The following is a 21,124-nucleotide window of genomic DNA, read 5'->3' on the forward strand; positions in this document are numbered from 1 at the left end:
TATATATATATATATATACAATATATTTTTTAATAAAAAAATAATAGCAGTAAGTATAAGATGAAGGAAAAAAAAAAACTAAATGGCTCAGACCTCCATGGTGTAATTTAGGGACTCTGTGAACAAACATAGGAAAAAAAATCTTTTGTTCACTAATTTCTAAATGAAAGCATTCCCTGAGATTATGAATATAAATAACAAGAATACAAGTCTTAGCAGACTATATGTGTTTGTCCAAGAATATTTTCATATCACATGATGAGATTATAATAGATATTTCAAAATATAATTTAAGCTGATAATTCCATTGATCAGCATAATTGGTTACATTCTAAATCATTTTATTTGATATTTTAAAAAATACACCTCACATTACTGTCAAATTTTAATATTTGAATAAGTAAATCTTAATATAATAACTAAATTTTGTTAGAATAATCTGAATTTTACTTGATGCATTTTAAAATCTTGTTTTATGAAGGGATGCCATAGGTGTTACCGAGCCATCAATTGGTCCCTGACGCTGCAGAAGTTCCTTGCCACCACGTTCCTCACTCAGGGTCTTGGGCCTTCGGTATTGTCTAGATGTGAAACTTCATCTTGAGCACTTTGGAGCAACCAGAGCCAACTAACACCCATACACCCCCGTTAGTAACATGCAAAAATTCTAAAATATGGGGCAAATAGCACATTCATCTTTCTAGTTTTTCTGAATTGGTTAGAGGAGATTAACAAACTCCCCATCTTTTCAATAAAATGATTCCCAAGGTTGCCTTTCCATGTTCCTCTGGTTTCCTAGTTAGCCCATACCCTCATGTCTCTTATTTTGATAATCACAACATAAGCCAACTTGACAATTAAAAAGTGCCACACAACAACTGCTTACTGCTGAGGGTGCAAGCAGAATGGCTTCCTGCTGGATGAAAAAAGACATAGACTAGACATTCATTTCAAATATACTAATTTTTCAAATAACACTAAAAGTAAATATCCCTGTGTGGCACTATTATATAATTTCTTTATCCCAAATTTTAACCATCCAGTTTTTTAAACAATAACGTTGCAGCTCATTTTTTATGAGTTAATATTCAGCCAAGTGATATATAATAACCACTATGTGCACAAACAACAAAAATCAAAGTACATCCTTCCACAAACTTAAAATGTGTGAAAAACTAATCATAGAGACGTAAGGAAAAGGATGGCTAATCATAACTTGGATGGCTCTGTTGGTGGATTAGAAAGCAAGAGCTCTGATGCTGAAGGGAACAGAATGACCAACTTGCAAGAGTTTGCTGAACAAGAGGAAGCCTTAACCCTGACGTGAAATTACCCATGGACAGAAGATCACAACACAATTCAAAATTTTTGAAAATTCATTTATTTTCTTTTTCTCTGGAGTAAATTGTGGTTATATACATTAGGCAAGAGTACAGTAATAAGTTTTATATATTCCAAAGCACACCTTTGTGAAATTATTTTTTACATCCAAACTTCTCTTCAGTTTTGCCTGCTTACATCTCACCCTGTTCTCTCACGCTAATGAGTTCCTCAAGCCCCTCTTCTCTCTTTCAAGTAGGATGACTTTTCCATCTTCCTCTCCATGAGGCTACTGTTCCTAATAATTTATGTCACTTTTGTCATCATCTTCTGTTGCCTCAGATCTTCTATGCTCATCTTTCTTAGATTTGCCCTTTCTTCTCCTTATATCAGCATGTTGTTTCCTCTGCCTAAGAAATGAGCAGATGTTCTTTCCAGATTCTTTCTTGAGGAGTTCAAGACCAGGAGCTGTCATGGCAAGCCTTCTGTTGTATCTTCAGCAAGTGAGTGGGGCCCATTCCACAATTACACACATAAACATGGACACATAAACATACTTCAGCCTAGACTTAGTTCATCTCTAGTAAATGTCATCTGAGTAACCATCTGTACTACACTAATCACACAGGAACATGAAGTAACCCAAAGATTTTCTTTTCTACACTACTGCCTATCCCTTAGGGCAAATATTTAAACTTTAAGATTCACAGAAAAAAAATAAAACAAAATGAATAAAATATTTTAGCCATACTGGGAATGATCTAATAATCATTTATAGTTAGGATCTTGCCCTACAAATTTACAGAGAGCTTCTCCATGTCAGTGAAATGAAATCATGCAGGCTAATGCTTCTGTTGGTCAAATCGATGCTTAACACCTGTTGGGAAACAATGGAAGAGTGATGGGCATTTGCTATTTGAACTTTCCTGCACACAAACAAGTCAGGTGGCTCTCACCTGCAACACACAACCACTGAAGAGCAACAAATTGGAGAAGATGCCCTCTTTCCACTCTTCTCAAGTGCTGACTTTCCTCGGAGCTCTCCTATTTTCACTTTTCCTATTCCTGCACAGCACAGGAATTTAATATTCCTGCATTTTTATAGGCAAACACTTCCCAGAAGTTCTCACCACTTTTGCCCAGGTTAGATCACAGGTCAGTCTGTGAGTCATCTCACAACAAAACTGGGCAAAGTGTTTTAATTAAGAATTCTCGGTGAAGTTGGTGACACTGGGTGCCAAGAAACCCACAGTAGGAGCAAACAAACACAAGTGCAAAACTAAGAGCAACTTTCAATTTAGGTCTAGAAATCGGAAAGGATTGTGTTCAGAAATAGTAAGAAGTAAACCCCCACAAGAAAGAATGGTCTCATTTACCATCAGGATGATTGGTGTTATCACCAAAGTACAAGTTTTTCTCATATCTAACATGCATAAAATTTGAATGTGTCTTGTAACCAACAGCATTGGAACTACCATGAGCAATGCTAATGATGCTATCTTTGTCTATGAAGTGTGAACTTCATTGCTATTATTGGCATTATAAGTGGATCGACTACAAATCATTTAAAGATTATTTTAGGGTGCATGCCTGTAATCCCAGCACTCATAAGGCCAAGGCAGGAGGAGCACCCCAAATTTGAGGCCAGCCTGGACTACACAGTAAGTTCAAGGCCAGCCTGAACTATGTAGTAAACCCTGTCTCAAAAAAACCAAAACAAGAGCAAGATTACTTTAGGAAAAAAATGTGTAGTAAAGAAAGCACTCAAATAGAAAGTTGTATAAAGCACTTTAGTGGCTTTGGAGAATATTGCATATGGAAAATAGTAGAAAAATTTTTATGAAATGTAAAGTCAATACTCTTGGTAGTAGTAATACTTAACCAATTTGTATCACATATTTTTCTTTCAAATAATAAAACATTTGATTATAAAATAATAAAGATATTAAAATGCAAATTTAAATAAGATAAAATATTTACTACAAATTGGTTAAGGTATTTTTTAAAAAGTCGAGTTACAGGAAAATATTATCTCATGATTTTGTCATCCTTTTTCACAGCAACCATTTCTAGCTGATGGTATCTTACATCATGATGAAAGATAATAGTTCAAGCTGTTTGGAAAGGTGGTCTCTAAGATGAGAGAATAAATATAGAGCTTCATATAGGTTTACAGACAAGAAAACCAATGTGGAAAATAAGAATGCAGACCTTCAGCTACTACAAATGTTGATAAATCGCAAGTTTCCCCCTCATCTCCATACTGTACACGGCTGACTGAAAGTGGAGAGTACTGGAGGGTTTTGCAGGAGAGGGCATTACTTGGAAAGGAAACAGGGATTGCACAGGGCTTATCAGATGGGGATCGACTCTAGTCTTTCTCTGGTCACAAACCTGTTTTGTAGAGTTGTAGGTGGCAGGGACCATCATATCCATGTTGCTCACAGAGATGGTCACGTTGCTAGTGGAGACACTGTCCACTCCCCAGATTTCAATGTAGCCCAGTTTCAAAGGGTTTGAAGCAACAATGTATTTGTTAAAAATTATATGGTTCTGCATTGTATTCTGTCAAATTGAAAATAAAACACAAAGAAAAAGTAACAAAATGAGTTCAATGTTCCCCAACACCTTCTTAGGTACAAATATGGATCCTGAAGTGAGTTGTGTCTCTGGAGAGTGAAACCATGATTTCAGCATCCTATCCTGCTATCGATTGCCACTACTCTGCACTGCCATCTACAGGTTCTCTAGCATTGCTTTCAACTCTATAAAAGACAGGGTCTCCACTGATGTTCCACACGTAGGGGAGTCACAAAACATTCAGACCATTTCAAGGCAAGGTAAAAACATGGCTAGACAAAATAGACACAGTCTACCCATCTGTGAAATGGTGAACTGAAATAAGTTACTGGCAAGACATGAACAGGTTCAATTCTCACAGCTTTCCTGGGAACCAGACAAAGTCTACATCTGAAATCTGAAGGAAGGGAAGAATGTGAATTAGCACTGTGAGCAGCACAAGAATCTTAGACAGTATTTTGTGCCCATATGACAACAACATCTACTAAGTCAATATAACTGCACTCCCTTCTTTGCCAGTCATACTCACCTGGCTGACAGAAAACCTGGCCAAATAATAGTGTCCTTTTCCATAAGAATCTGCAAACAGACAATAAGGTAAATATTAACTGGACCTGCATGAGAGAAGTCTAATCACCTACTGACTTTCATTGAGAGGGATTATTTTTGTTTGTATGTTTGAGTTTTCTTCTTTGTCTAGTTCCATTTTATAACCTAAATCTTCTTTATGAAGTGCAGTCAGAAAGGAGATTTGGGTGTGTGTGTGTGTGTGTGTGTGTGCAGTACCAGGGATTGAACTCGGGCCCTTGTGCTTGCAAGTCAGGCAGCAGAACCACTGAGCCAAATTCCAGCCCATGAAGTGTAGTCAGACTTTGCACCCAATCACAGCTAACATAAAATGTTTGAAATAAGTTCATAGATACTCATTTCCAATATAGTAATCTTGTATAATAGTTTCCTAAATCCACTCATAAGTCATTTTTCTTCCTTGAGACCTGCCCCTCCAAACATACTTCTAGTCACTTCTGAATTGTAGTTTCCTTTTGTTAGATGTACATGTGTATACACATGAGGTCACATACACATTCATAAATACCGAGACAAGGCTTCAGTGGGTTTAAGAATTATTAGGAAGTTTTTAAATGTGGTCACTGGAGATTCTAGACTAGCCCTCTTTTTCCTTTATATTTAATATTTTGCTGCACCCTGGGAGAGTATGAAGGATTTGTGTCTCAGGTACCCCCATCCTACTCCCTCTCACGTGGCTTTCTCACCCTTCCCATATGCTGGTCTCTCTCACTCACTAATCTCTCCATCAGCAGCCAGTAGCTATCCTCTAGAACTGCACTGTCCAAGTCAAAAGCCATCAGAAAAATGTAGCTATGTAATTTTAAATTAATTAAAATTAAAATTCGGTCTCTCAGATACACTTGTCACATTCAAGTGCTTGATAGTCACCTATGCGTAGCACTAGATTAGACAGCAGAAGAGAAAAAACATTTCCACCATTGCAGAAAGTTCTACTGGACAGCACTGATCTAAAAATAGCTAATGACCCCTGCATCATCTCCCTAAGAAGTTACTAATTCCTGTAAACTCCTAATGGAAAATTCCCTCATAAATAACACAACTGATACAGACATTGTCTTGCTGACAGTAAACCATATAATTAGGGAATGTGCCTTGGACTATCAGCCATATAAAAATTTATCTCAGCTGGCCACAAATAAACTGATGTCTGCCAAAATGGATTAGGACACTTGAGTACTGGTGAGAATTTCAGCACTAAAAATAATTTACCTAAATCATAAGGATTATGTATAGAATGAATTGCACACTTGAAGTAACAAATGACTGTATTTTAAAATTCAAAAACATTTTAACATGGAAAAGGAAAAATAGGCATGTAAGGCATTCAAACACCAAGCCAGCAGCACTGGCAAGAACTCCAGGTGGCTCCTACTCACCAATGCTCTGCCCATCATCCCAGAAAAGCCATCCTTCAGCAGTTCTCGCATCATCTAAGGCCACCTTGAAGCCCATGAAGTTCTGACGGCTGCAGAGAGGTGAAAGAGAGGCATTAGCCATAATCAAAACCATAGTCACAGCCAAGAATTTTCATAAAATCAAAGGAACAAAATAAAGTGTGAGGGAAAGGGGATGAAAATAAGATCTTTATGTACATGCATTGACTTCTCATGCTAAATGTAATCGTTATGCACTGCAAACTTGTATTACTAAAAAAATGGAATTTTAAAAAGTGAGTATTAAGATTCAAGAGACTAGGGGTCTTGCTCTACTTCAGTGTCCATGTGCCTGGATGGCTTCATGTCATGAATAAATTAACTTATGAATGAATCAAGAGGGATTTCCTATAAGGTTCTTGAAGAAACTAAGAGCAAAATAACTGAGTTCCTTCCTTCCTCTTAGTGAGAAAAATTCAGATGGTATGCTTTTTTCATGACCCATTTTCTAAAACATTACAGTAAATTCTATTCAGAAATATCCTAAATCTCTTTAGGTTTGAATTCTTGGAATCAAATGAACAAGAGTTTAAGTACTTTGTCAGTGATATTAAACAGACATTTAATTTAGCCCCTGTTCATCTTCTTACTAGCTGTGTGACCCTAAATTTATCACTTAGCCTATTAAAGCTTCTCTCTGCTCATCTGAAAAATGGAAATAACACTATATATCTCATAGAATGTTTTTCTTTTGTTAAAAAAAAACAGAATATCTCCAAACTGACTTCCTCATTTTGGTCTAGTTCTAGACACAGAGAAAGCATTCATCCATGTTAGTTGTGCCAATTATTATATAGATCTAGGCCAAGTATTTTTTAAATGCTTTACAAAAGGAATCTCAGCCTCAGCTATCAATTGTAGTATGGCTTAAATAACTTTTCAGCAACTACTTTCTTAGGAAAGAGTCAAATAAAATGCAGTCATAAAACTAGCATGAATTACAACTGCTCCTACTTTGACTTCTATTTCAAATGTCACTTATTAGACCTATCAGCCCACCACTTAGATATAAAATAGCTGTTAAAAATTGCTCAAAGAATGCAGAGTTTGCAAAATATTAAAACAAACAAATAAATATAAAAGTTTAGAAAATTGCTCTTTGCCTTAAGAGTGATGCCTGAAGCATTGGTGGCATTCATTACAAATTACTGAGCAAACCAGTACTCAAAGCAGAGCCCTGGTCCTTCATTCACCTTAAATTGGTGTTCAGCGCAGGATCCTGCAAGGGCAGGATGTAGCCCCCACGGACATGAAGATTAATGTGGTCCAGAGGGGCTGGCAAGTTCTTCAACTGTCCCCTTACATTAATGTCCTCACCCTGTAGGCAGAAGAAAAGGAGGGGATGAGGGGCACAACACACACCTCCCTCATCAGTGCATTTGGCAGACATCTTGTATACCTCTCTGATCTTGCTTCCTGTTCTTCACCCTTCAGCACACACCTATTAAGAAACTTTCTGCATTCATCCCACTGCTATGTGATATCTGGTTGTTTCTGTAATGGATTTTGAGGGTCCCTTGCCTTTTGAGGGATTCTGTAGCACAAACCACATCAGGTAGTAGGATAAATCACAGCCCTCTTTAACTGCACAGCATGTTTCTATTTCACAGGGCACTGCTAGAGGAGGTTGGACAATTCTTCACTCACTTACTGTTAGCACCTGATGAGCTCTCAAGCTCTCCACAATGGAAATTCTAAACTTTCTTTCAACGAGGTTTACTAAATCTCCATCTCCACTGACTTAACACCTTTGATTTGTTCTTCAGAGAAAACATTACAATGTGCTCACTTACTTTACATATCTTTAAGTTACTATATATACCTTTATGTTTGACATGTTTATCTTGTTTCATCTTTGACAACCTTTATCTTGTATCTTTGTGAGAGGTACTTTGTCACCTGAGGCATAAACCTCAAATCCTGAGCAACCATTCTCACACATATTATCAACTACAGTTGAGCCTGGCAGTGTTGGAACTACTTGTTTGGAGCTAAACAATTCTTGTTGTGTCTGTCCTGTACTTTTATGATATTTAGCAACATGTTCAGTGTCTACCTATTAGATGCCACTAGCAATCCCTCCCCTACCATATCATAACTACCAAAAATGTCTCCATACATTGCCAAATGTTCCCTTGTAACAAAACATTTTAGAGGTAAGGAGCAGTTATTATTGACAACAAGTAAATGAATGTATTGGTGTGTTCTAATAAAACTTTATTTACAAAAACAGGTGACAGCCAGCCTGGTTTGTGAGCCATTGTTTATTAATCTCTACTTGATCACAAATACTAGGTCCTCATAACTTTTAAAGATTAATACAGGATACATTTCTTCATTAATCCCAATCATATAATCTTGATCTTAACTAAACAATAAAATTGTATTTTCTCTACATGGATTCCCCATCAACTTTTGTCCTTCCACATGATTACTTTTACCTCTCCTTCTTTAACTACACCTATCTTCTATAAGATCCTCTATGACATTGACCTTCCAGGAATCTTTCCTTTATTAACCCTAATACTTCACTTTATTTCATGTGGTATATATAGTTATTCACATATCTAATTAGTGTTTGTGTGAAGCGAATATTAGCTCTTCATTGCATGGTAAAGTCCATAAGGAAATATTTCTAGTGCCAATACTTGGAGCTCCAGAAAGTGGCTTGAAACTAGAATGAATCTAGCAAGACGCCAAGGTTTTAAAATAAATAAAGCCCTCTCGCAAATTTGGGTCAGCCTTGTGATGCAGTACCTCCTTAAACTATGTGTGCTGGGTCCTTCACAAGCTTAATCCTAGTTAATTTATGCACAAAAAGAGCTTCAAATTCAAAAGGAGTCACTGATAGTGAACAAGAGAAGCAAGATGCAGAATCACCATGGCTAAAGTCACATAGAGGATGTTGGCTGATCTCTGCCCAGAAAGCCCTGGCAGGAAAGTACATAGAAAGTCCTAACATATTTGTCATCTTAGGAGCAGATGCAGCTCAGCAATAAAGAAAGTTAAACTGTAGAGATTCATGGCTCCACAGGATAGAGAAGAGGAGCAACTCCACTTCTGTGTTCTCACCCAGTTCTCACCAAATCACACTGCAGCCCCCTTGGATGACAGGGGCAGACACGGGCTTGAGTTCTTCTTTTGGCTGCTGTAATTCCAGTCCTCCAGTTCCTTCTCCTCACAAATTAGGAATAAGGTGGCCTACTTAAAAGGCAAGGACTTTTCCCCAAGAATTGCACTGTGACACAAGGGTGTTCTTCCAGAGACCACCACTGAAGGTGCTTCGTGTGATCCAATTCCCACAGCTGGTTCTGTGGTTCTGTGGTTCTGTGTTTACACTAGCTCAGAACCTACACAGAACTCCTGTGGGTTTGTCACATGTAATGTACTTGCAATGCTTAGAATTGCAAATGTCAAACCCATAAGTGCATTTTTACACTGCCATTGTCATTGTATGGAACAACTCTTCTTTAAGCATCGATGCTATAGAAACAGACATTTAATTTTAAAAGTCTCTGTACTTAGAAACTTAAAGGAAGAGAGGGTATGCAAACATTATAGTTCATGCACCATGTCAAAAGTTCACAGCTGTCTTTATACACCATTGTGAATAATGATGGTATAAGGAATGATATAAACTCAAGTCAACCCACACAAAGCCAGGTTCTGAGTGAGAGGCTTTATGCTTATCTTACAACATTTCTATGGAGGGGTGGTCGGACTTCATTTGTGGATGAGAAAACTAAGGCTACAAGGTTTAAAGTGGCTATTAAGACCCCACAGCAGGTGGCTTCCAGAGCCAGAATTTGGTGTGAGGACTGTCATATCTAAAGATTTTGTTCTTCACCAGTTTCCCAGGTATATAAATATTTAGAGGGGGTGAAGGGAGGGCAGGGACAAGGGGAAGAAGTGAGAACCAAGACCTGTCATGTAAGGGTACAAGATCCCAATGATGAATGTAACTGCATTGTATACCTAAAAATGTACCGATAAACTCAATAAATAAATAAATATTTAGAAAACTTACTGTGTAGTAATCATACCAGCGGGCTCCAGGGAAATATGCATTAACATTTCTGGCATTCTGAAATTAATCACAAACAAGGAAAGGGTGATGAGCAGTATGTTCTAGGACACTATAACAAGCTTGCATAAAAAGGTGTTAAAACAATGCTGGTGACCTTGTACCCACTTGCCTCACTATATGGAGATTAGCAACGCTGGGAAAGCCTTCTTATCCTTCTCCTTTTTCACATAGGAGAAATTTCCCTGCCCAAAACAACCCAAGATATCAGGAGTACAGAAAAATCACCATGTGCTTATAAATTAAACCCCTTCCACCTATAGAGACACACTTGTGCTTGAGTTTGGAGCAGAAGATTGTGTAGATACAGTAATATCTGAAGGGAGTGTCATGAGCTGGTATTATAATCATGTGACTTGTCATCTGCAGAGGAAATAAAGAAATGGCTGTTGCTTCCTGGAGCACCTTATGGAAGGGAAGCACCCAGCACCTGGATGGCACACGCTGCTGTAGGCAGCTCTCTTGGAAGGTTCTGTTTTAAGGTTGACAGTATTGTAATATACAGTTTACACTACAGACCTATATTCCTTATTTTAGTTAATGTATTGATATAATCTTGAACATATGATAAAGTTTTTTTGTTCTTGATGGTGGTATGAACCATAACTACTAGGCTGACTCTCTTAATATGGAGGTGGGGCAAGATACCTTAGCAATGGACTTCTGCTCAGAAGAAGAGGAAAAGGCAAAAGTGGAATAAGGAACTCTCTCAGAATACATGCACATGTACCAGGCTTCCTATCCCTTTTCATACTATTCACCCAGCCTCACAACTGGAGTGCAGAGGCCTTGCAATAGTTTAGATCTAGAATGTCCTCCAAAAAGCTCAGGTGTTTAGATGTGGGCATTTGGAAGGTGACTGGATCATGGGAGTGCCATACACATCAAGGGGTTAATCCACTGATGAATCCTTAGCTAAAGGTTTTGGTTTTAAAAGGTAGGTCATTGAGGCTGTGACCTGGCAGGGTGTATTTCCTTCCCTGACTCCTCCCTTCACTCCTTGCTTCCTAGCCTTGATGACCTGAGCAGCTCTACTGCATCACGACCTTTATGCCACTTAGGCATTAGAGCCAGCTGATCATGCATGGATTGAGACCTCTAAAATTATGAGCCAAAATAAACCTTTCCTCTCTAAGTTGTGGGTATTGGGTATTGTCCCTCAGCAAAGAGGAAAATAACTAAGCCATGCATCCCTACTCACAGGCTCTAGGACAGGGCTGACCAGCAAGGCAGGACCCAGAAGGAACTGACTGTCTACATCCCAGGTCTCCCGGTCTGACACAAACCTGGAAGGAAAAAAAGGTGACATGGTCAAAACCATAGCAAGGCTCAGCCCAAAGCTCTAAAGAAATTAATTCCCAAATGTTCAGATCAAGTTGGAAATCAGGCTGCATTCTTTGCCATTCTCTTTCCCATACTTCAACAGGAACATCCATCCCCCAGTCTCAACAGGTCAAGTTACTCTAAATTCAAAAATGATTTAGGTATGTTCTCTGCTATGAAACATCTCCACATGTCTAAATCATGGCACATTTTCAATGTAATATTGGCACTCATTCCACAAAGCTCCTCCAGGAACGTGATTCCTAGTAACTAGAACTCATATTTGCTTGAGTCTACATTAAGGAAACTGTTAACCAAAGTCAGAGAAACTTTGCATAGTCAAATGTGAAAAAACATTATGCTGTCTGTGCTGTGTCTTCAAAAGCAATTTTGTATTCAATAAATAGCTTTTCATCAATGATTTAAAGCATGCATAACAGTGTACTAAAAGGAGTAGTAAACTATGGTTCCTGCCTTGAAAGAACTTCTCACAAAACAAAATCATGTCTTCAATTTAAAACAATTGTCTGCATCCACTGTCACCCTACAGAAAAACAAATAACTTATACATTAATATACAGGGTCCCATCTGGACACTCACTCATGGAGAAGAGGCCTCACGACAGTGCTGCCCTCCGTGTGGGCCTTGTGCATCAAGGTATACAGGTACGGTAACAGGGTGTATCTGGTCTCCAACACACTTTTGGAAATATTCACAAAGGCAGCATCCCAGGATACAGGGTCTTGTCTCTAAAGGAGGAACAAAAGTGTTCAGAGCCAATCCAGTGAGTGGGGGAGACTTCAGGAGGTCACTGAAAGTTTATTCAAAATGAATCACACAGCTAAACTAAGGATTATCATGGATGAGACTCCCAGAATATTCACAATAAACTGGAAGTTGCTAAAATTTTACAAAGAAAAGCACATATAATTTTCTCATAAGATATTCTTTTTGGGATATATTTGGAACAATTCTTCAAAAAGAACCATCTAAATAATACTGAGGAATAGAATTGATTGAAATGAGAGATTAATGAAGATAACCCCAGCAAATACAGAAAGCAACTTTTTTGGATATTCACAAAGGCAGCATCCCAGGATACAGGGTCTTGTCTCTAAAGGAGGAACAAAAGTGTTCAGAGCCAATCCAGTGAGTGGGGGAGACTTCAGGAGGTCACTGAAAGTTTATTCAAAATGAATCACACAGCTAAACTAAGGATTATCATGGATGAGACTCCCAGAATATTCACAATAAACTGGAAGTTGCTAAAATTTTACAAAGAAAAGCACATATAATTTTCTCATAAGATATTCTTTTTGGGATATATTTGGAACAATTCTTCAAAAAGAACCATCTAAATAATACTGAGGAATAGAATTGATTGAAATGAGAGATTAATGAAGATAACCCCAGCAAATACAGAAAGCATTAATAGTTGCTCAGAGATACAGGATGCATTTCAAGTAACACTGGACATGTGAAGCCACTTTCAGGTCCTACCCTGGTGCCGATGCCATTGTGGTTCCTGGAGAAGGGATAAAAGGCCCCCAGTTGCATCCAGCGAGCACACATCTCATATTCGGCATTTTGAAAGAACCCACAGATGTCTGCCCCGGTCTGAAACAAGATAAAAAACAGACAGGCTCTTGGTGATTTCTGAAGATGCCACCATCTTGGAAGCAATCAGGAGGGATCGGAAAGCCACTTACATAGGATATGCCAAACAGGCTGAACTCCATCATGCCTGCAATGAGAACCACACCTGTGTCAGGACGCATCAGAACATGCCTTCGCCTGCTCCTGCTCCTGTTTCTCCTCCTCCTCCTCCTTCTCCTCTTCCAGCTCCTCCTCCTCTTCCTCTTCCTCCTCCTCCTCCTCCTTCTCCTCAACCAGCTCCTCTTCCTCCTCCCTCACCAAGGAGGTCACCTCCTTCCCTGCCAGCACAGACCCTGGGAACAGGCCCATGTACCGATGATAGATTTCTTCAGCTGGTCCCATGCAGCCGTGTTGTCTCCCAGCCAGTGTCCTGCCCAGCGGCCAGAAGAGGGGAATGTGGAGCGGGTGATGACAATTCCTCGCTGTCCTGTCACTTCCTGCACAGCTCTGATTGAAGGGGAATAAGAAGGTGAAATGAAGCCACAGCAGAAAAACAAAGGTCATACAGATTCATCCCCTAGTTCCCTTAAGCCTAGGGCATGGTGTTGGCTGCATGCCTGAGAGAATTTAGATAACTGAGCCACTGTCCTGCTCTTATCTATCTCTTATGATCTCTTATCTAACTCTTATGATAGATCTTATCTATATCTTATGCTTTTAAGAGCAGTTTCATAGTGTTTTACAAAGAATCTTATCATGTAGAAAACTTTAAATTGTCACAAAATAGTAAGCAAGCATCTTGCTATTTATTTATTCATCATTTAATTTTTTTAATATTTGCTGCTGGATATTATAAATTACTTCTTAATGTTTTCCTTAGAATGATTTTTACTCTTTGAACTCACAAAGTAGAACTTTGCTTATTCAACAGTATATTTAATGACATCCAGCCAAAATGTGAGAGAGAAATCCAACAGAGATTGTTTATTTTTGGAATAAAGGAGAGAGGTACCCCATCGAGACTATGAGTTTCTCACTGGTGGGATTATACCTTACTTAAGTCTTTCCTCCTGATTATAAACGGAGGGTCTGGCTCCATACTCAAGAAGTGTGTCTTTAACAAGTAGAATTATATGTAATTCTAAATGAATTCTTCTTAATGCTTAGAATGATGAATAAAAACAAAGTAGGGACTGTGCCCCTCACTGGGTGTCCCCACAGGTGCTACCAACTGAAAAATGGAGAGGACAACTCACTCATAGGTGGGCCTGGTCTGGGACCATCCATACAGGCTGTGCACGTCGTAGTGACGCACTCTGGAGCCATCTGGGAGGATCTGCTCACTCTCCATACACAGGGTCTTGCTGCTTAGGCCCTTGTTCCTATCCACCAAATCTGTGGGGGAAAAAATAACTTACAAATGTGAAAAACAGCCCTGTTGCTTTTAGTTCCTGACTGCTTTTTTAAGGGTCTGAATTATGGATCTTAAAACTAATTCCCATGGGTCATTCTACCACTTCCCAGAAGTAGAATAGTATTTGGCTCTGAGCTCTAGTGGTAGCTGCATTATGGTTTTCAATGTCAACTCCAATGAAGAAAGCAGAAATAGAGGTGGGGGTAGAACACAGGGTTGTCAAATACTTACTATAGTTACAGGCTCTGATGTAAGCTATTAACTTGTAAATTATTTCATATAATTCTTATAATTTTGTGAACAGGATAGGATTATCTGCTTATTACAGTTTAGAATAGTGAGATTTGGAAGTATTTTGAAACCTATCACAAGTCACATAACTCAGAGAAATAGTAATTTGGGGATCCAAGATGTTTAACTTCAAAGTTCATGGGCTACAAGATGCAGAGAAGCTGCTCCTTTATAGTCCTCTTTAGTGACATAAAAATTCTTGTAGGTAAATTAAGCCAGAAAAACTGTGAAATATAATTGTAGGAATTCTTTGAAGATATCAAAATGCTTAACTGTTTTCTATCCAAAATGGAGAAATTCACCACAAGGAATGTAATAACATGCACTCACTCAGTTGGGTAAAGTGCTGAAAGTGGATTGGTCTCTGGGCCAATCAGGGCATGTCCTGAGTGGTCAGAATAAACCCCTAAATTCTGGGTGCTTCTGGGGTTCACCCTATTTCTATCCACAGCTAGGGGAGGCTGAGGGTCCTTACATGGCATGTAGGGAGGATGGTTCAGAGTTGTATCTGTGCATCCTGAAGGGACAGCCCCGTTCACAAAGCTCGATGGTTCATTCATATCCTAGATATGTCAAACACAAACATCACTTAATTTTAAATATAATTATGTTCTGTCCATTCAGAGACAAAGATGTGATAAATATGATTCAAGGGCCAGGGATATAGCTTAGTGGTTCTGCCGCCTGCCTTGCAAGTGCAAGGAACGGAGTTTGATCCCCAGTACCAAAAAAAAAAAAAAAATTCAACATCTAGTAATCTCTAATGGATGATTGCCCAGGGAGACTCAGCATATCCTAGTGAGAAATGCTCAAAAGTTCTTTTAACCCCTACAGGATAATTGGCCAAAGGGTCATGTCCCTCAGGGCAAACAAAGTTCTAAGGATTTCCTAGTAATGGCCCAGGATGTTTTACAGCAGAAAGTTCAGGTGAGATACAAGGTTTGAGGTGTATATTGAATCTGTTCCATGTCCAACTGGGCAAGTATATTCAGATATGTTCAAAGTCTTTATTGGATGGCAATTATCTTCTAAAGGACAGTGATCCACATGCTAAGACAAAAGATAGGCACACCTATCTGCACGTGTATACACATGTACTTACACACATACCCACACACACAAATACTTACAATCCACATGCCATCAAATTTCAAGCTCTTCGCTGGATTCTGTGGATTGGTGTAGAGCTCTTGTATTTCTCTCTTCCACCACAGGACAGTTGAGTTGCGGAAAAAGTCTGGGAAGGCCGTATAAGCTCGGTATTGCTATAAAAACAAAAATGTAACTCATTTGTGACAAATGAATGTGTTAAACAGAAAAAAAAAAACACTTACTAAGAACTCAACTCATGCAAAAACTTTACTACCTGGTAGTAGACAGTGAGGCTGACTAGAGCCTGCATGGTGTTCTTGAGTGCAATGAAGAAGAACAAGCACAAATCATACACTTTAGAGTATGGAAAACACCCAGAATGTTTTCCTCTGCATCTTAATGAGAACAGCAACAACAATCTGAACTCAAAAATCTAATGCTTTGGATACTCAACTGTTGACTTCTATACTGATTTTCCTAGCCTCTGCTCAAAGACAAGGCAAGAGGCAGAAGGATGATAACAAGAAAGAGTAAATATGAGATGTACTATACCAAGTTAGAGAGAAACATTCACTAGGTATGACACGACAGGATAAAATTTCATGTCATGATATTAGACTACTATGTTTGCTTCTCTGTTTCCTATAGTTTTAGAATCACATGAAAAGTGTAGCTGTGCGTAATGTGAAGTGGGAGGACCTAAGGAGGAAGTTTCAACCTCCCTCTCTCTTCATGTTCCCTCAAATGATGAGTAATGCATTTATTGTACCATAAAATGTAGGTCCACAATATCACTCTGTATTTATACCATGAGCTTTTGGAGAACAAAGACGTTATCTTGTATTTTTCTGATTAATATTTTTATTCCTTGGAGTGCTTAGCTAAGTGCTTAGCTGATGTAATAATGAACAAAAATAATAATAAATCATTAATTGTGGGTTAACATCACCTAGAAGCAGCAAAAATCCACAAATGTGTATATACTCCATATGGTTTGTTATGAGGCATCATGGTAGCTGGTAGGTCTCTATAAACAGATTCCTCTATGTTATAGGAGTAAAACAGCTCAATAATACTGGGGGTAAGGGTAAGACAAACAGCAGAAAGATGACTGGACCTAGGGGAATTCTTATACACAACAGACAATGAATCTATACATATAGATTGTCTTACAGAGAGCCAGGTGCCATATCACTGGAAATATTGAGAAGTCTCTTGTTAGGAAATAAAAGTAGAAACTACAGAACTAGGAGAAAAGAATATTTCACTATAAACACAGAGCTCCAGCTCAGGCAAGGTCAGAAATAATGGGATGGGTGGATGATTAGAATAGATAGTCATTATCAGCTGTGCCTGAGTCACAATTGTATCACTAAGAGGATACAAGTGGGAAATTAAGTCAAATATGGTTTATTAACCTCCATAATGATGCTTTGATAATTCATATCCATGTAGTAAAAAATGTCCTGCCATTCTCCTAAGTGTGCTGTCTGCCTTGTCAGTTTGCCTTATTGCCCCTGCCATCATTTACTTTCATACCAACCAGGGATGTGCACTCCTGCATGAGTGATTAAGGCTTATTTATCCCAGCCCATTGTGTGTTGCTAAAATTAGTTCCAGGACTCCAACCCAGAGTAACTGAATTAAAACTACAAACTTCACACTCTGAAATTTGTTTTTCATAGATCTTGGTCCTCGGTTGTTTTATATTACCCCCAGCAACATAAAACATGGTCACCATTTTCACCACTCTCATAGTTGAATTACTTATTTAAATACTTATAAGTATTCCATCTACCAACAATCTCTTATGATCAACCTAATAAATTCTATGAACCCCTAAATGAAGTGTCATTCATCAACGTCACAAGTATACCGTTTGGAGCAACAGAATCTGTGAAACCCTGTAACCACAGCCATGAGCATACCTGTTCACCACCCACTACAAGTCACATAGTGTCTCCCAGTCACTGTGATAACCAACACAGTTCCACAGATTTGAAAATGCCTTCATGATTACAGACAGTATTGGCCCTCTAGACTGAAGAACTACAGGTCTCCTAAGATAGTAGCTAACCCCATAATAGATGCAGTGGCCCTCTACCAATGTAAAAATATAAAAGTTAAAGAGCTTGTGTCCCTGAATGTTGCTAGTTTGAAGTTTCCTTATGTCCACATGAGCTGAAGCACCAAAGGTCATGTCCTCTGTGGGACATGATGGAGAGGATAGGTGCCTAAGTCTTTCTCTCTGGAATTCTTATTAGACGATAGGTAGATAGATAGATAGATAGATAGATAGATAGATAGATAGATAATTGATAGATACTCGTTCAAAAGATATAAAAAGAAAATATTGAACTGTGTCTGAAGTGCTCTTGCAAATTTATGAAATGTTCTCCAGCCAGCTTCTGGTCTTTCCTACTAATCTACTACCAAAACATAGAGAAACACAGTGTATATACAAAGGCCTAAAGCCAGGCAACCAAATCCCTGGCATAAGCATATCATTTTGCATCTAAGGTGCTCTTCCTACTAACTGTGAACCAGAAGATCAGAGACTTAACCCAAGGCAATTGTGCATCACTGGTTTGTGGTACTGTCTATATACACTACACTGTGGGAGTGCCCCAGGCCAGCACCTTTGGTTCCTAGACAGTACTAGTTCTGCCTAATGTTTGTTTCCCTCTAGGACACACTGTTTTCCCTGAAAATTAACTTTCCTGGCTAAGGCAATAATATTTGGTTTAATAGCTGCCAATCTTATTCCTAGTGACTGGAGTTTATCTGCTATACATTAAAGCACTGAATAGAGTCCTAATAACAACAGCTCCAAAAGGCATCTTGACTTTTGGGCTTTGATTGGCTATTACTAGAATTCACAAGTGCTGGATTTGGTTCCTATTAACTTATATCTATTAACTCTTGATCCTGATACAGTTCCTAAACAATACAACTTATACTACCTTGCTGACCACATAGAGTAAAAAGATCCTTTGCTCCTATGAGCCTAGTCAAGAGGACTGGCAAAAAGTTCTCTTTTTCTAACAGCAACTCTATGACACTTCAATAAGCTATACGTGCCCTGCTGCAATTCCTTTCTAAAAAGAATGAGAACTGTTGAAGAAGAGATAAAGAAGGTAAGGCATTTACTCCCCATAAGAAAGAGAGCCCTGCTCACAGATATTATCAGAAGAATGGATAACAAAGGTGCATAAGTTCACTGAGCATTTATCTTGGGAGAGGATGGGGCTAAAGCTTCCTAAACCAATAGGGAACTATGTATTCATTCAGGTGATAAATAATTAATGAAGCTGAAAAAAATTTATATGCAGCTCTATGAGTTACCTGGATGTATAACAAATAAGAACTTGTTACCAGGAGAAAAGAAATGTTACCAAAGCTGGAAATTGAGCGGTAACAGGAAAGTTGAGAGACCCAAGTTTTAATGAAACTAGACGACAGGATTTATGTATAAAGAAAAGATGTAAAGCAATTCTACAAAAGAACCAAAGATGTAGAGAGAAAAAGATCAAATAACTAAAGATAAAGATTAGTAACTGTACTTTAGAGAGATACCCAAACAACAAAGTCACCATTTCAGGGTGAAGTAGCACTCCTTAAAGGTGGTGACTAAAGATATCCCATGGGCCTTTGGAATCTGACTAATTTTAGGGGATAAATTACCACTCAGTCACATAAAGCATGGATAAAATTGTAAGCTCTCTCACTCTTAAAACTCAAGGATAGCAACACCTTCATTACCACTCTCGAAAGAGAACACTACTGTATGTAAGGTAATCTGCACACAGAGTGACACACTGCACATAATTCTTAAGTGTTTCTCCCTTGCTGCAGCCATGTCCATGTCAGGGAATTTCCAGTAACCCAGTATGTCTCCCCATTCCTTGCAATCCTGCCCCCACTCAACATCCACAATGGGTCTTTTACCTGCACTTGACTCTCCCAGTCTAGAGAGGGGTTAATGACAACATCAGGGAAATCAGGCCAGACCTGAGGAGAGACCAATGTTTAATAACAATATACCACAAAATTTAACATGTATAGTACTTTCCAAGAAAATACAAGCTATTGTCCAATAATTAATAATACCTAAATTATCATGCATGTTTGATCTAGAATCAAGTGGATTCTACAAACTTAATTGTATCAACTAATGTCAATTGAAAAATGAAAAGTATGGACTTCAGATCCCAATGCAAAAGACCATGAAATAACACAAACAAACAAACCAATGTGTCTTAGGGGCTGCGCCAGGCTGGGAATTGGTGGGTAACCCCTTGGATCATACCTTTCCCCAGACAATGCCTCCATTATTTGGGTACTTGATGAAGATGTCATCTTCCACACCTCGAGTGAAGGCAGGGTAGGGCTGGGTCTCATTGCCAGAAATGGCTGGGTCCTGAAAGCAAAGCATAGGACAGGTGGGAAAACCACAGGCAAGAAATTAAAAAGGATAGTAAAAAGGGGGAACTCTTAAGATAGGTGTCCCAAGTTTCCATCTGAACTGTGAAATATCTGTTGAAATACAAATCCACAACGATTCTTATTGTCCTTCAATTCCTCTACTTGCAACATAAAAGTAAACACAGCACAATGTGTTCTCCACCAAAGCCCAACCAGTTCACAAACAAATTACATTCACATATAGACTAACCAGAATGAGGATGATCCGCATCCCATCAGCCTTCATGCGATTGATCAGAGCTGGAAACCCAGAAAACTTGGGGCTGAGGGTGAAGTCCAGCTGCCGCTCCATGTAGTCGATGTCTGAGTACTGCACATCCTGTGGGAGGACAGAGGGAAACTTAGGGGCTGAGGAGGGTAATGCAATCCAGTTCCAAGAAGGCAACAACCATCAGATACTGATGGTGAAGTTAAAAGGTTTCTCTCTGGCTCCTTCAAATCCTACTTGTGTAATTTGTTTGGAATGTACCTCAGGAAAATCATCTATTTTTTTTTCAAATGTTAAATCATAAAATGGAAACAACCTAAATAAGTAAAACATAGAATGATAATGTTTATCTGGAAGGACTGTTTTGAGGATAAAGACTCTGAATGTGAAAATGGTTTCGAAAACTGCCAAAATAAGGAGTGATTTCTGTTATTTCCCCAGGAGACTGCCAGTGGGATTACAGTGGTTCATTTCATAGAAAATAGTGTGAACTCTCCAGTCATAGCACAATACTGAAAGTAAAACTGTGTCAATACTGACAGCGCAAAACAGAAGCTTGTAATTACTTTGCAATATCCAATCTTGGGAGTAATTGAGCATAATTTCGTACTGATATATTGTATGACAAACTTCCCATTAATGAAACTGTTGTAAAAAATAGAAAAGTAAGTAGATAAACTTAGTATGAAAGTGCTCCATGGAACAT

At 38.6% G+C, this 21,124-nt stretch overlaps 1 protein-coding gene across 1 annotated transcript in view; it reads right to left on the reverse strand.

Moving 5' to 3' along the window:
- The window catches only part of LOC104850657, a 264,398-nt gene that overhangs the window by 99,973 nt on the left and 143,301 nt on the right, over positions 1 to 21,124 (reverse strand). Inside the window, exons 55-70 of the mRNA XM_033764494.1 lie at positions 20,401 to 20,529; positions 20,035 to 20,145; positions 19,674 to 19,736; positions 15,764 to 15,898; positions 15,109 to 15,196; positions 14,185 to 14,323; positions 13,302 to 13,435; positions 13,042 to 13,076; positions 12,833 to 12,949; positions 11,933 to 12,081; positions 11,210 to 11,294; positions 9,952 to 10,008; positions 7,118 to 7,242; positions 5,868 to 5,956; positions 4,430 to 4,479; positions 3,715 to 3,885 (exon numbers count right to left, since the gene is read on the reverse strand). Of these exons, the coding sequence (XP_033620385.1) occupies positions 3,715 to 3,885; positions 4,430 to 4,479; positions 5,868 to 5,956; positions 7,118 to 7,242; positions 9,952 to 10,008; positions 11,210 to 11,294; positions 11,933 to 12,081; positions 12,833 to 12,949; positions 13,042 to 13,076; positions 13,302 to 13,435; positions 14,185 to 14,323; positions 15,109 to 15,196; positions 15,764 to 15,898; positions 19,674 to 19,736; positions 20,035 to 20,145; positions 20,401 to 20,529 (1,677 nt within the window). The remainder of the gene's footprint in view (positions 1 to 3,714; positions 3,886 to 4,429; positions 4,480 to 5,867; positions 5,957 to 7,117; positions 7,243 to 9,951; positions 10,009 to 11,209; positions 11,295 to 11,932; positions 12,082 to 12,832; positions 12,950 to 13,041; positions 13,077 to 13,301; positions 13,436 to 14,184; positions 14,324 to 15,108; positions 15,197 to 15,763; positions 15,899 to 19,673; positions 19,737 to 20,034; positions 20,146 to 20,400; positions 20,530 to 21,124) is intronic.

The sequence above is a fragment of the Fukomys damarensis genome, unplaced genomic scaffold (genome assembly GCF_012274545.1).
Source record: "Fukomys damarensis isolate Sample0158 unplaced genomic scaffold, DMR_v1.0_HiC HiC_scaffold_16, whole genome shotgun sequence".
Lineage (NCBI taxonomy): Eukaryota > Metazoa > Chordata > Mammalia > Rodentia > Bathyergidae > Fukomys > Fukomys damarensis.